This window comes from Protopterus annectens, chromosome 2.part0 (genome assembly GCF_019279795.1).
Source record: "Protopterus annectens isolate FY-2018-M chromosome 2.part0, PAN1.0, whole genome shotgun sequence".
Lineage (NCBI taxonomy): Eukaryota > Metazoa > Chordata > Ceratodontiformes > Protopteridae > Protopterus > Protopterus annectens.
Window position 1 is genome coordinate 74,665,666 of NC_056728.1, and position 14,157 is coordinate 74,679,822.

The 14,157-nt window shown below is 36.1% G+C and overlaps 1 protein-coding gene across 2 annotated transcripts in view; it reads left to right on the top strand.

Moving 5' to 3' along the window:
- Positions 1 to 14,157, top strand: part of OBSL1 (obscurin like cytoskeletal adaptor 1) — a 1,518,259-nt gene that overhangs the window by 923,633 nt on the left and 580,469 nt on the right. For both annotated transcript variants that reach the window (XM_044060562.1, XM_044060561.1), the window contains exon 12: positions 3,852 to 4,127. In XM_044060562.1, coding sequence (XP_043916497.1) covers positions 3,852 to 4,127 — 276 coding nt within the window. The remainder of the gene's footprint in view (positions 1 to 3,851; positions 4,128 to 14,157) is intronic.

Sequence of the window (14,157 nt, forward strand, 5' to 3'; positions counted from 1 at the left end):
CGCACACTATTATTAATGTATCCTTTTTTGTCTGAATATATGCCTTTTGTATGTATTTAAATGTCACTAACCAAAAGACAACTCATCTACTTTCTTGTAAGATCAGATCTCCTATACCACTGTCTGACATTTGCTTGCAATGCAACTGATGTATTCACACAATAGTATTTTAATGGCTGGATATTTGTAACTAGTTTCCTAAGCATTTCCCACCATTTTTCTGTTCACTGCACCATTCCCAATCTGCATCTTTTTCTAAAAGTTTTCTTAGGGGCACATTTATTTATTTATTTATATGACCTTATTAACAGGGTAAGTGAACTGCTCTAAAGACCATTTTCACCAACAATCCAGGCCAAAAGAAATAACTTTTCAGAATAACATTTACAAAACAGTTTGCATTCTGAGTTACATTTAAATTCATGTTAAGTTATAACCAATATTTACAGTTAGATAACTACTGTACTATACAATCTCATTCATATTAGTTAGTAACTTTGTAAGATGTTCCAGCATTCTGTGTAAGGCTTCCTTGTGTTCTCACCTTAGGAATCGCTATGACTTCTGTTCCAGATTTTGTTTAGTCTCTGACATTACAATAAGACACATGTATGTCAGACTCATCACTTTTACATTTCAAAATTAAACAAATTCTCACCCAAAAATGAAAGCCAATGATGAAGGAAACCACTTTTATTCCATTAAGTGCTTTTGTTCATTGCAGGCACCCAAAAAAAAAGTACTGTCAATGAAACAATTATCTTATTACCACCACAGTTACAAACACAAGTCGACTAAAATGTATAATAATGAAATTTTATATAAATTATCAACTAGAATTGATTAATATCATTAAACAGTTTTTGTCTTTTAAGAAACATTTGATAAACAGTTGTTATGTCCTGGAAATGTATCTGGCTGCACCCTAATTTGGTATAATGTTGCTTTCTTTTCAAAAGTATTCTTATAACATCCCCCCACAATCTAAAACAACACTCTCCAAGACAGAAAAGTAAAACTTCTTAAATGAAGGACAAACTTGAGTATGCTTAAATAGAGCATTATTTTCACATTTTGTTTTCATAGAATATAAATGCTGTTTAATTATTTTTGATAACCTATAAGTGGTCATCACACTGAAAATATATATCAATGTACACCAGTCCAGTAGAACTACAATTAAAATGTTCCTTAATCGTAATAGATCTATCCAACTGTGGTAAAACAATATAAGGTCTTTTCAGCACAAAATTGCAGCCACTGCTAAAACCACATTTAAACATACATTTGTTAGTATATATAGACCATGTACTTTAGTATTTTCCATTTCTAAATATTATTTCAGTGCTCTGGTTCTTTTGCACACCAAAGTAGGACCAGAACTAACTATTTTTGTAAATCTAGATTACCTTTCAAAATCTTCTAATTATCACGAATCACACTTCTAATACTCAAATCATCTAGTGCCATTTACAAAACAAAGCCATTTTTGTAATTACTGTTTGCTACATTAGACACTTTAGTAAGATTACCTGCCAACAAAATGTCAGGAAAAAAACTTTTTCCTTTTTACTTTAATTTCATTTGCCGTGGTCTATAATCTAATGTGATTATAATCTCTAAAATGAAACATATCATTTCACGAATACCATCCAAAAACATCGCCTCTCCCGTTGTCAACTTTGAAGCCTAATCATCTGTCTACAAGGTATATTACTTTTAATAAAACTGGGATGAGCACTAGTATAGTGTAAATAAAAAGTTTTTCGGCTTTTCCCGGTTAGGGGTCTCTACAGCGGAACTCCCGTCTGCTAATGATTGGCAGTGGATTTTTACGGTGCTAAGTTGCCAGCCCGACACCCAACCTTCAAAGAAGGCACGCCCATTCATGCACGCACCTACCTGCATGTCTTTAATGTTACTCGACCATGGGGAGGACATGCTGACTCCATACAGAAGGCGCTCCAGCCGAGAATCGAATGGGAGAACCTCTTCCTGTGAGGCGACAACGCTAACCACTGCACCACAGTGGCCTGGAGCACTAGTATAGTGTAAGTAATTATTGGAAAAAATAGCTTTTTTAAAAATATTGCTTTGAAACCTATGATTATTGTAATCACAAGTGACAAAGACATCCAAGTATGGTACACTATAACCTACATGGCCCAAAACAAAAATAAAAAAATTCAGTGCTAATATTTAAATCACAAATCCTTTTTCACAAACCAAATGACACAACATTTTATGAAAATTAAACTTTTTGAAAACCGTGGTTTTAAAAAGAATTGCTTCTGTCTTCTGTTCTGTATTATATGCACTTATACTCTATGCAGGAGCCTGTGCCTTCGAAAGATTAAACTGAAAATAAAGGTCAGTCCTTTCTAAACTCAGAATTACTGAGCTTTTCTTGTTGTTGCTATTTTGCCTTTTTCTACTTCAAAAATAGTTAAAACAATTAAATACATTAAAGGCTTCTTCTCAGAGATATACAAGAATGTAACACTTTAACATTTTAGGTCTCTCAGATATTCCATTTACAGTGAGGAAGAAATTAATTTGAGGGATTCAAGTTTTACACATTTCTGCAGCTAAATTTCTGTGCAGCAAAAGGATTTCTAGCAGTTGCATGTGGAACATTTTTTTCTCTAAATATTACTTCTGGACTTTCTAACTCCTATGCTCTTCAATGCAAAGTATATATTTTTCACATCTACATCTGCATTTCCTACAGTCTACAAGTATCCCTTCTTTTATGGCATGATGTAATGTCAGGATAAATCAAAAACAGCACAGAAACACTAAGAATGTGATGCACTCTCTATAATGTGGTACAAAATGCTGTAGATGAAATGCGTACCGCATGACATGCATGCAGCTTCCAGTATCAAGCTTAATATCATTTAATGATAAATACCTGGCACCTTAATATTTAGTTTTCACTGCGATACATAATTAGTTTGGTTTACTTTAATTCTGACTTGTCTGTATTGCATGTATCTCTGATTGTTTTTGTACATCTTCCTCCTTTTTTTGTTTAATAAATATTATAATCCCCATCTATCACACAGACGCACAGTCTCATTTCACAGTCAGTCAGTACTACTGCAAGTAATAACACAACACCATTATCAAGGAACTGAGCAAATAAGCATCTTTGACCATAGGAATCCATTACACATCACAAGTGCATTGGTCTGTACACGTACAATGTTGTGAGCTATTAATGTAATCTCATGAGGTTATTCCATTGCTATGCTAAGTGTCCCTGTATCACAGCAGAACACAGTATGAATGTTACTACAAGAGCAGTAAAATAGGGATGTGTCATATATTGTATTAGCATAAGTAACCCTCATAGGATGGCAATAGATCCAACAATCTCTGATAACACCATTAGTATTCGATACTTCATTGAAAGCATGGACAGCCTGAAGGAAAATGTGTAATATGACTGCACACTAAACATTCATAACATGCTGGGCATTACATCTTACAGCACAGTGTAGATAAAAACACAATTCTGCATGAAAATGTAAGGGCGGGGCAAGGGACTAATCCACCACAGAGGATGACGGACTATAAGACTGTCGATGTGCAAGAAATTGTGGAATGAATTAGAATTTAGAGGGAAACAGTTAATAGGATACCTTAAATGTGAAAGACTAGATGCATCTGTGAGATCATAATGGCACTTTAGCAACAAATTTCATATGTTTTAGGTACGGTACATTTTAAGGAGACAACCATGGTGAGAAAATGTAAAGCAATGTTATAATATGGTGCTTCAGCTACACTGATAAAGAAGTTTCATAGGAAAGGAATCTCTAATGATGGGTTACTTGTTTGTTTAGAACCTCCTGTGTCCATCGTTGGCAATACTGGTTCACCAGAACATCACAGCCTTGTTGCATCTGATGACTTGGTCCTGGCGTGTGAAGTATCCCGCTGCAGTGCCAGAGTTAAGTGGTATAAAGATGGCCTAGAACTTGTTCCAAATGAGCGAATCACAATCGAGGCTAAAGGTTTAACGAGGCAGCTTGTAATCAGTGGAGCCCAACCCTGTGATTCAGGAACATACACCTGTGATGCAGTAGATGACAAAATGGTCACTACAGTTACTGTTGAAGGTAGGCCTATGCATGTCAGTGATTTAAAAAACATATGACTGTGAATGTGTTTTCATTGGGTTTAATTCAAGTAATCTTTGTGTACTTCACAGTCATCTTTGATGTAAATGGAAAAGCTAACTTTTATATTGTATCGACATGTTTATGCTATGTAACCAAAGCTATAAACTACAATGCTGATTCTTAGGCCAGACTCTGGGATAGAGAGTAAAGGAATGATGCAAGAACTGTGTGATGCAAAATGCTACAAACATTGCTAATAACTGAGAACAAAAGAAATGTGATTTCCTGGAAAATGGCTATCCCACTGACAGTATGTACGGCTGTGCACCTGTAACCCATGTTCAGCTGATAATTTTAAGAGCTACACAGTCAGCTGAGACCATGCTTTTTTTTGTAAGGGGGGGGTGAGAGAACACACACACACACACACACACACACACACACACACACACACACACACACACACACACACACACACAAAGAAAATGTGTGTACATTTCTTTTTTACTCTTATTGTCTGTCACTCATTAGCCCTTCCTACCCAGTCACCCTGTTTATTCCCAATCACCAGGCGGAAGGTTGAGGGTCAACTGTGAGGGGCCATTTTCCCTAACAGTATTATTATTAAAATTTGCTCTCCAGAACTTTTTCTGTATAACACTATATGAGATAATTGCAAATTCAAATGTTAACACTGCCTCCTGAATGTACACTGCACATACTGGTAATGTATATATGTTATGAAGTGACAGCTATGCAATACTGATAGCTAACAATTTTGTTATTACAAAAACACACATTTATATACTTAAAGCTCAGTGGCTTACTAAGCCACTTGCAACAGACACAGACATTCCATTCTTTAGCAAAATCATTGTTCCATAAGATCATTGTCAACAGAGATATCAGTAAGACAACCACGCATTCCAGGAGTTCCACGGATGATAGCCACAGGGTCACAATTGTAGGCCTCTTTGAGGATAAAGTAGTTATGGCACGTGTGTCTGTTAAAAATCGCCACTGTCCAACTTTTTAGAATAAACCAAGGCTTCTGCACATCGTTTGCACACGTTACAGTCAGTGAATGAAAACAAAATGATGCTACATAATTTACTGCCTGCATATCCTTTGCAAACCTAAATAGAATGCAAAATCCTTTTTGTATAGGACCTGTCCAGTAGGTTAGGAAGACTATTATAATAACTGAAAATACAAAAACCCATAATCAAAACTTAATGACTCATAACAACGGTGAAACTTAATTGCAATGCTGAGAAGTGTTTTATTTGGTTTACTGTTTATCACCTTTATTTATCTTTGATGTCTGACTAGATAAGAACCATTTTCAGCAGAGGGCCAGAGAGAAAAGCTCAGTTTGTTAACACTGCATTCACACAAAGTACTTACATTTCTATTTACATTTATACACATACAGTACTTACATTTATACATGCTAAGATTTTACAGAAGTAAAAGTTACTAAAGAGAAAGTCCACATGCAACTTAGAGGACTGTACAGGCAGCAGATATGTATAAAATTTGTTTTGTCATTTTAGTGAGAGCTTGAGAGTATTTGAAGAGTAGGGTATGGTGAGCTCAAAGTCTTAAAGTTGTGATGAGCATGTGCAGGGCCAGGATTGGTTAAGATGTTGTTTAAGCAGTGGTTTAAAACTACTGAATTTGTTGGAGAGTTTTGTTTGTGTTGGGATACTATTCCAGAGTTTAGCAATGTATTGGGAGTAGAGCGAGTGTATTGTAACATTATTTGACTTATTTGTGAGTAGTAAGAATTTGTTATAAGAACAGAGGTCCCTTGCTGGACAGTAGAGCAGTAATATGTTTTTTTTTTTAGTGTAGGGCATTTTTCTGGGTGATGAATGAGTTTGTGTGCTGTAGTTAGTTGTGAATATATTAGGTAGTCGTACAGTTCAAGCCAGTTTAATTGCTTTAAGCTAAGACAATGGTGTGTCCTATGAGGGAGATTGGTGGCAAATTTAGCTACTGTATGGTAGCAGGAAACAAGTGTCTGAGTATGGTTTAAGTTTGTTAGGATAGGAGTGGCATATAAGAGAGCTGGCAGTAAGAAGGTGGTGGCTAGAGTTTTTATTGCATTATCTGTAAGGAATCCATTGATCCTATAAAGGGAGCCTAGTTTCTGGTGTGTATATTTAATGGTGTGCAGTATATGGTGGTCATATTTGAGATTGTCATCTATTATAACACCTAGAAGTTTACTGTGACTTTATGATGAAAAATTGCTTTTGATTTTGGCAATGTTTTAAGATAAAAAGCATTAACTTAGTTTTCTTGGGGTTGAAAAGGAGGTTTGATTCTTTGAACCAGGTTTCTACAGAAAAGAAAGATTTTTGGGTTATGTCTTGAAGCTTATTTATTGTTAAGGCCTCACATATTAATGTTATGTCATCCGCATACTGAACTAAACTAGTATGGTGAGTGGAGGTGTGGAGGTCATTAATATATTAAATAGTAAAGAACCCAGGATAGAGACCTTAGGGACATCTATAGTAACTGGTTGAAAGGATGAGTAGGTTTATTGTCATTTAATAGCTTGTTGCCTTCCACATAAGTATCTAAGTAACCATGAGAAGGAGTTTTGTGAAAGTCCTATTCAGGAGAGTTGAACGAGCTGTTGCTGGTATGAGACAGTGTCAAATTTCTTAGAGCAGGTTATTTGAAGTTAGGTATTACATCAGCTGCATATGGATGCATTTCTCTAATATTTTGGAAGGGGGGGGGCAATGACTATCGGTCTGTAGTCATTAAACTCTGTAGCTGTGCCACCATTGTGCAGTGGTATGATGTAGGATTTCTTCCACACTGATGGGATGTATCTTTCAGCTATGGACCTATTAATTAGTATGGACACAGGGAAAGTTATGACTTCTGAGACCATTTTTAGGTAGCCTGATCATAGCTGGTCTACCAGCTATGGAGGTGATTTTTAGTTTAAGGAACAAATTAATTATGAGTGAGGTGGGTACTGGGCTAAAATCGTAGACCTGTGGCTGGTTTTAGTTGGATAGAGGTGGGGGGGGCAATGTACTTGTGTCCACTTACCAACATATGCCATTATAGCTCATCATAACCTAGATAGACATATCTTACAACCAAATGTGAAATACAACCAATTTCAGCAAAGATATTTGAACGAAACACTAAAACAGTACAACTGGAATGTAGTTCCCAAGCTGAGAAAGTAAGTAAAAGCCACATAAGTTCAACAGTTTCCAAACCCTGGTCTCTTCAGAACTTCATCTGATGAAGTTTTGTGGTGAAACAAAATGAAAGGGCTTATCTTATTTTAAGTAAATTTTTATTAAAGAGGTTTTTGTAATGGTCCTATCCATTACACAGCATTTTCTGGAGATTTACATTCTTGTTGTTCTGAACAGACCAGGATTTGAAAGCTGTTGAGCTTCTGTTTCTTTTACTTCAGTTTATTGCTGGAATGTGCTTAGAACAATGCCACACTGATTGTATAATGTAGGAATTAAGCTGTGCAGATAGAGTATGTTATACTCCCTGTTTTTGGAGATGGAGTGATGGTCTTGCCAGGATAGAGCAGTTTATTTAGTGATGTCCAAAACAGTTTTGGGTTGTTGTTTTGATGTTTGACTTAATAGATGGTATAGTATGGTTGCTTGTCCTGTTTGACATGGAGTTTTGCAAGGTTTCTTAGATGTCTAAATTGATGGAAGGTACTGTGAGTTCTATTTTTATATCAGTTTATTCTAGGCTTCATCCCTTTTTAGCATGATTTTTTTTGTTACATACTGGTGCTAGATTATTTAGGGTCTGTAAGAATGTGTTATTAAAGTGTTCTACGGCAGTATCTAGTGGCATTGTTCTAAGTACATTCCAGTTATATTGTTTTAGTGTTTCATTGAAAATACCTTTGCTGAAATTGGTTGTATTTCTTATTTGGTTGTAGAACTGTTTCTCTAGGTTATGTTGAGTTCTAATGGCATATGTTGGTAATGGGTCACTTCTGCTATTTGAGAGGCAGCATACTTTTCTGTTTGTCTGGTTTGTTCTTAAGGATCCAGTCTGATGTTGAGTGTCTCCCTGAAGTTTTATTGATTCTAGTGGGCGTAGTTATTAATTATTTGAAGTTGTAGAAGTTTATGGATTCAGTGGGGTAGTGGAATATACAAGTCACCAGTCTATATTTTAGTCTCCAAGTATTATAAATTCATGGTTAATTTGTTAGAATATCCAATACAGGATGCTTTCAGCAGTATCAGCATTACTCCCTGGTGGTATATACATTGCTGTTTAACATATTAGCAGTATCAATGTTATTCCCTGGTAATATATGTTAAACATATTGCCAGTATCAAAGTTATCCCCTGGTAGTATATAAATTGCTGTTAAACATATTAGCAGTATCAATGTTATTCCCTGGTATTATATAAATTGCTGTTAAACATATTAGCAGTATCAATGTTATTGCCTGGTATTATATAAATTGCTGTTGAACATATTAGCAGTATCAATGTTATTCCCTGGTAGTATATAAATTTTGGTTAAACATATAGTTTTCTTATTGTTGGCTTTTAGGAGTATTATTAGATGTTCAGCATTGTTAAATTTAGATATTTCCCTCTTTTTTCATTTTTCCAAGTCTTTTGGACTTCTAATACCATGATGGAAATGGACCTCATTCCAAAGTCACCCGCAATGTGCACAGCATTACCTCCTCCTGCAATTCATATGGAGTTACATGTATCAGTAACATATCTAAGTATGACTGTAAATTCTTTTTATATGACCTTTGGCTCTTACAACTATTGGAACTGTCTGGGCATCCTTCTTCCACACTGCTCTTGTTTCTGCCTGCAAATCCTGGTATTTTATAACTTTGTGTCTCTCTGTACGTGAGACAATATAGTCACTGGGTATTGCAATTTCAATGTTCAATGCTACTTTTGTCTTCTTTTCTTGGACTACTTTATCTGGTTTTCTCACATCTATTTTTTGAACTATTGGCAATGGGTGATATCCCATGTGATATTAATATTAACATAATTTTCTATAATGTTTTGTGGCTCATGTTTCCACTGTTGTTCAGCTACTTCAATATCATAATGTTTGCACAATCCCTAATGCAACAGTCCTGCCACATTATTATGTCTTTCAGTAAACAGTCCTTCTGCAATTAGTATATCACAACCAGCAACAAAATTTGCAACTGCTTCTAATTCTGTTTAACAAACCCTACATTTGTCTGTTTCTCCCACATGTTCAATGGACTTTGTAAACCAACATGTATGCAGTACACCATCGTGGGCCCCCAATATTAACCTTTTGTCTTATGATTTAAATTCACCTCTCCTTAACCATTCCTGCATTTGATCCTGATCAACAAGAGGTTATTCCAAGAGTCTTCTATACTTGCAACTATATTTAAGCACTTTCCACATTTCTTGCCTTCTCATCTGATCCTTCACCTTACATTCTTTCTTTTGCTTTTGGTACATTCAGTTGCTGCCTGATTTTTATCTACGTCTGGTTTGATTTCCATTCCAGCTTGACACAGATATGCTTCTGCTAATGGTTAAATCTTCATGTAAAGATGTTAATACTTTTGGCCAGATGGTGGGTACTTATCTGGGCCTGGGGTTTTCCAGTTAGGAACGTTTTTAAACTTTGTTTCAATCTCTCTGGCCATTACTTCATCCCATTTCATATCCTGTACATTTGAACTTCTTATTCTTTCTTTTACTTCTTCTATTCATTTAGGATCTTTGTTATGTTCCACAGGATCTTCATAGCTATTTCTCCAAAATGTATCTTTTTCTTCTTTTTTTATGGTGTTTCAGGTCCTTTTGCTTTGTTTCCTAATTCTCTATAAAACATTTTTGAATCATCAATAAACTGCGCATTTTGTATTTTTCTGCCTGTACTGATGTTTTTAGCTCATTATTTGCAGTAGTGCACTGATCTGTTCTGATGCTATGCATTGCTTTTGTGACATCTATCTTTATGAATATTTTTGTTGATCTGTTCCCTCTTCTAGATTCTTCTAACACTGACACTTCTTGTCTTAATTGCTTTATAGTTTTCTGTATTCAGTACTTCCATGACAGCATTTGATTTCTCCCCTTCCTTTCCATGTCTGCACTGTATTTTTGTTGTAAGACTTTATCTGTTATTAATTTAGTTGCACAGTAATATATCCCATTTGCTTCTGTTATACTGTATGAATCTCTATGAGCAGTACTAATTACTGTGTTCATTTGTTTTATCAAACGTATAACTTTTTTGTTTTTTTAGTCTACTTTCATGATCTTAATATGTCTGCTCATCTCTATTAAATCAAGCAGCTCTTCTCTTAGATAATTTTCTTCTAAATTGAGGGCACATTCTTTGTTGTCTATTTTCTGGGGGAGTAAGGGGATCGCTAGGGAATGTTTATCGATGATTGCTACACCACCTGCATGCTTGGTTTGTCTGTCTTGCCTGAGTATATTATATCCTGGGGTGATAATCTCATTACCCTTTATTTCCTTTTAACCAGGTTTTGGTAGCCAAGACAACATCTGGAGTGTATGTGGCAAAGTAAGCTTGTATGTCACGCATTTTATTGCACATACTTCTTAGGTTCATATTTAGTAAGGTGAGTTTGAATTCTGTTTTTTGCTGAGAGGTACTAGATGACTGGTTTGTTTCAGGCTTAGAAGTGATGCTTTTATAAATAGTGGAACCTGGTTTGGGGTGAATATCTCTGCTAGTTTTTTTAATTAATATTTTACACAGGGAAGAGTGTGGCCAGTCATATTTTGGTCTTAGTTTGGTATTTAATCATACATTTGGATACTTAGTTTTAAGATGTTTACAGACAGATAAATGAGATGTGGTTTGTTTGTAGAGACAAGGTGTTATGGAGAAAGACAGGCTGTGCAGATGCTGAAATTCTTTGAGAGAACTGATTGAAGTCCTACTTATACAAAGGAAGTGGGTTTATAACTTGTGATAAAGGCTAGCAGAGTTAAGAAGAATAGCAGAGTAATCTGAGTTAGGAGCATATTATTTAAATGGGGTTTTATATTTGCTGTAAATTAGTAGGAGAGTTAGTCCAATATATCAGGTTATCCTGACTAATGGTGATATATAACAGTAAAAATGGCACTTGACTTTTTGAACAACTGTGTAATAGTAAGGAAGTTTCGATAGACTTCCAATTGCAAAGTCCAAAGACTGTCCCCTACAAAGATCAGCAAAAGAATGAGAAAAAGTATGCCAAAATGCAGGTCTGCAGCTCTGGAAAAATAAAATACTGGCTCAGAACTGAAAGTGGTTAGTCTGAGGCAAAGGAAAAATAAACTTAAGAAAGAGAGACAGTGGACTGCTAAAAGCAATCAGTGGAGAATAGTTGAAAGAGAAAGTACCAATGGGTCTGTTGTGATCTTAGAAAATGGAAGCATTATAGTGGACAAAGTTCTTTGTTTTAGGCTGTGAACATAGTTATAGTTTACATATAATTATACAACGGTAGCTTGTTAATATGCAAAAATGTGCATGCTGATTGGTAAAAATTAAGCATATACCAATAGAAAAAAGTCCAGCCGATGAATTCTATTAATATATGCTAAGGATTTGCAGTTTTCTTGAGCTAAGAGGTTGAGAGGTACATATGGAATGCATAGAAAATACAAGAAAAATCAGGTATGTTATGCAAAACTAAAGAAACGTACCTGATTTTCCTTGTATGTTGTGTTGTTTCCACATTCACAATTTGTTTGTTTTTTTTTTTTTCCAAAAAAAAAAAGGAAGCAACATAGATCTTATTTTCTCCATTGCTTGCTTTTCAAAGTCCTGATGTACTTTGCAAGCGTGGGAATGTTACTCATGCACAGTATATCAACAAAGTGGAAGAATGCAGAAACGATGAACACCACCATGGTGCCATTATACAAAGGCATTATTTAATAAAGTCAGTAATTTATTTCTTAAATAATGTCATTGTGTAATAGCAATAACCAACCTGTTGGTGTGGGTATATTGAAGGTTTACCCACAGTTGTCTTTGTTTAACCACTATTGCTTCTTCTTTTTTTTCTTTTGGCTGCTCCCATTAGGGCTCGCCACAGTGGATCATCTGTTTCCATTTCTTCCTGTGCTCTGCATCTTGATTTTGCACCAGCCACCTACATGTCCTCTCTCACCACATCCATAAACCTTATCTTAGGCCTTCCTCATTTCCTCTTAGCTGGCAGCTCCATCCTTATCATCCTTCTCCCAATATACCCAGCATCCCTCCTCAGTACATGTCCAAATCAATGCAATTCGCCAATTTGGCTTTGTCTCCAAATCATCCAGCCTGAGCTGACTCTCTAATATACTCATTTCTAATCCTGTCCTGTCCATCCTCATCACACTCACTGCAAATCTTAACATCTTTAACTCTGCCATCTCCAGCACTAACTCCTGCCTTTCCGTCTCTGCCACTGTCTCCAACCCATATAACATAGCTGGTCTCATTACCATCTTGTAGACCTTCCCTTTAACTCTTAAGTGGTACCCGTCTGTCACAAATCATTCCTGACACTCTTCTCCACCCACTCCACCCTGCCTGTACTCTCTTCTTCACTTCTCTTCCACACTCACCATTACTCTGAACTGTTGATCCCATGTATTTAAACTCATCCACCTTTGCCAACTCTATTCCCTGCATCTTCACCATTCCTCTGTCCTCTATCTCATTCAAACACACATATATACTCTATTAGTCCTGCTGACATTCATTCCTCTCCTCTCTAGAGCATATCCCCAAATCTTCAGGGTCTCCTCAACCTGTTCCCTACTCTTACTACAGATGACGTCATCCACAAACATGATAGCCCACGGGGACTCCTGTCTGATCTCATCTGTCAACCTGTCCAACACCATTGTAAATACTCTTCTCCCTCATGATTAAACTACACCAACCATGAGTAGATCTTAAATATAGAATACCCACTCATAAGTTATTGCTAAAATATATCCCACAGAGAGGTGTTGAAACCATACTTTTCACTGTTACATACAATAGCTATTTGCTTCCAGGGACACTTCTGTCGAAAAATATACACACATTTTTCAAGCTTAGAAGCACTTGAGTGCACTGATAAAATGGTGACTGTGCACAAAGACTGTCTCAGAGCTGAAAGTGGTTTAATAACTGTCTTGGGCAATGAGAAATAAGGCTGACTTCCTTGAAGGCAATGCAGTTCTGATGAAGACAGACAGGAGGATATAAATAAAGAAGACTGGGCAAAAAAACTTCACTATTACTGAACTGGAAAATATATTCATGGCATAAACACCCCTTAACACAAAGCTATCTATCAATAGTGTTTTTCTCTGCTAACGTACGTGTTACTGGTGATATTCCTCTTATCCCTCAGATGTTGCAGATTCACATTTTTTATGCATGTCTGTCCGTTTCAAAATTTTGACTATAAAATTTAATGCAATCACTGTGGTCAAATAATTGCAATTTGAGCAAAACAAATTACTTCTTTGATGCTTCAATCTCCAGATGCATCTATGAATAATCTCTTAGTTTGAATCTTATTAACTATAAAATGGAAAATTATCAGACCTCGGCAATACACCAGCATCTAACAAAGTTCACACTAATGCAAGAGATTAAAACACAAAATATGGCACACGCATATATTGTTTGCTGAGTATTATTTTTGTTTTTGTACAATATGCTGGCCTACTTAATCAAACTCTGGCACTCACCACTGAACTACAAATTTATATTTGTGATCTATGCACACAAAGATACAAGCCCCCCTGCACCCCCACACCCCCCGCTACTGAAATATACCAACTCCAAGATCGCACTAGAGTGTAGGGAATGGGGACATTTTCCATTTCCACACTGTAGTGCACTGAAGGGAGATCTCGGAGTTGGTATATTTAAGTAGCAGGGGGGGGCGCAGCCCCCCATGTGTGGGGTGCAGGGGGGGCTTGCCCCCCTGCTAAAACCCTTTCATTTTTCTTTTTTTTAATTT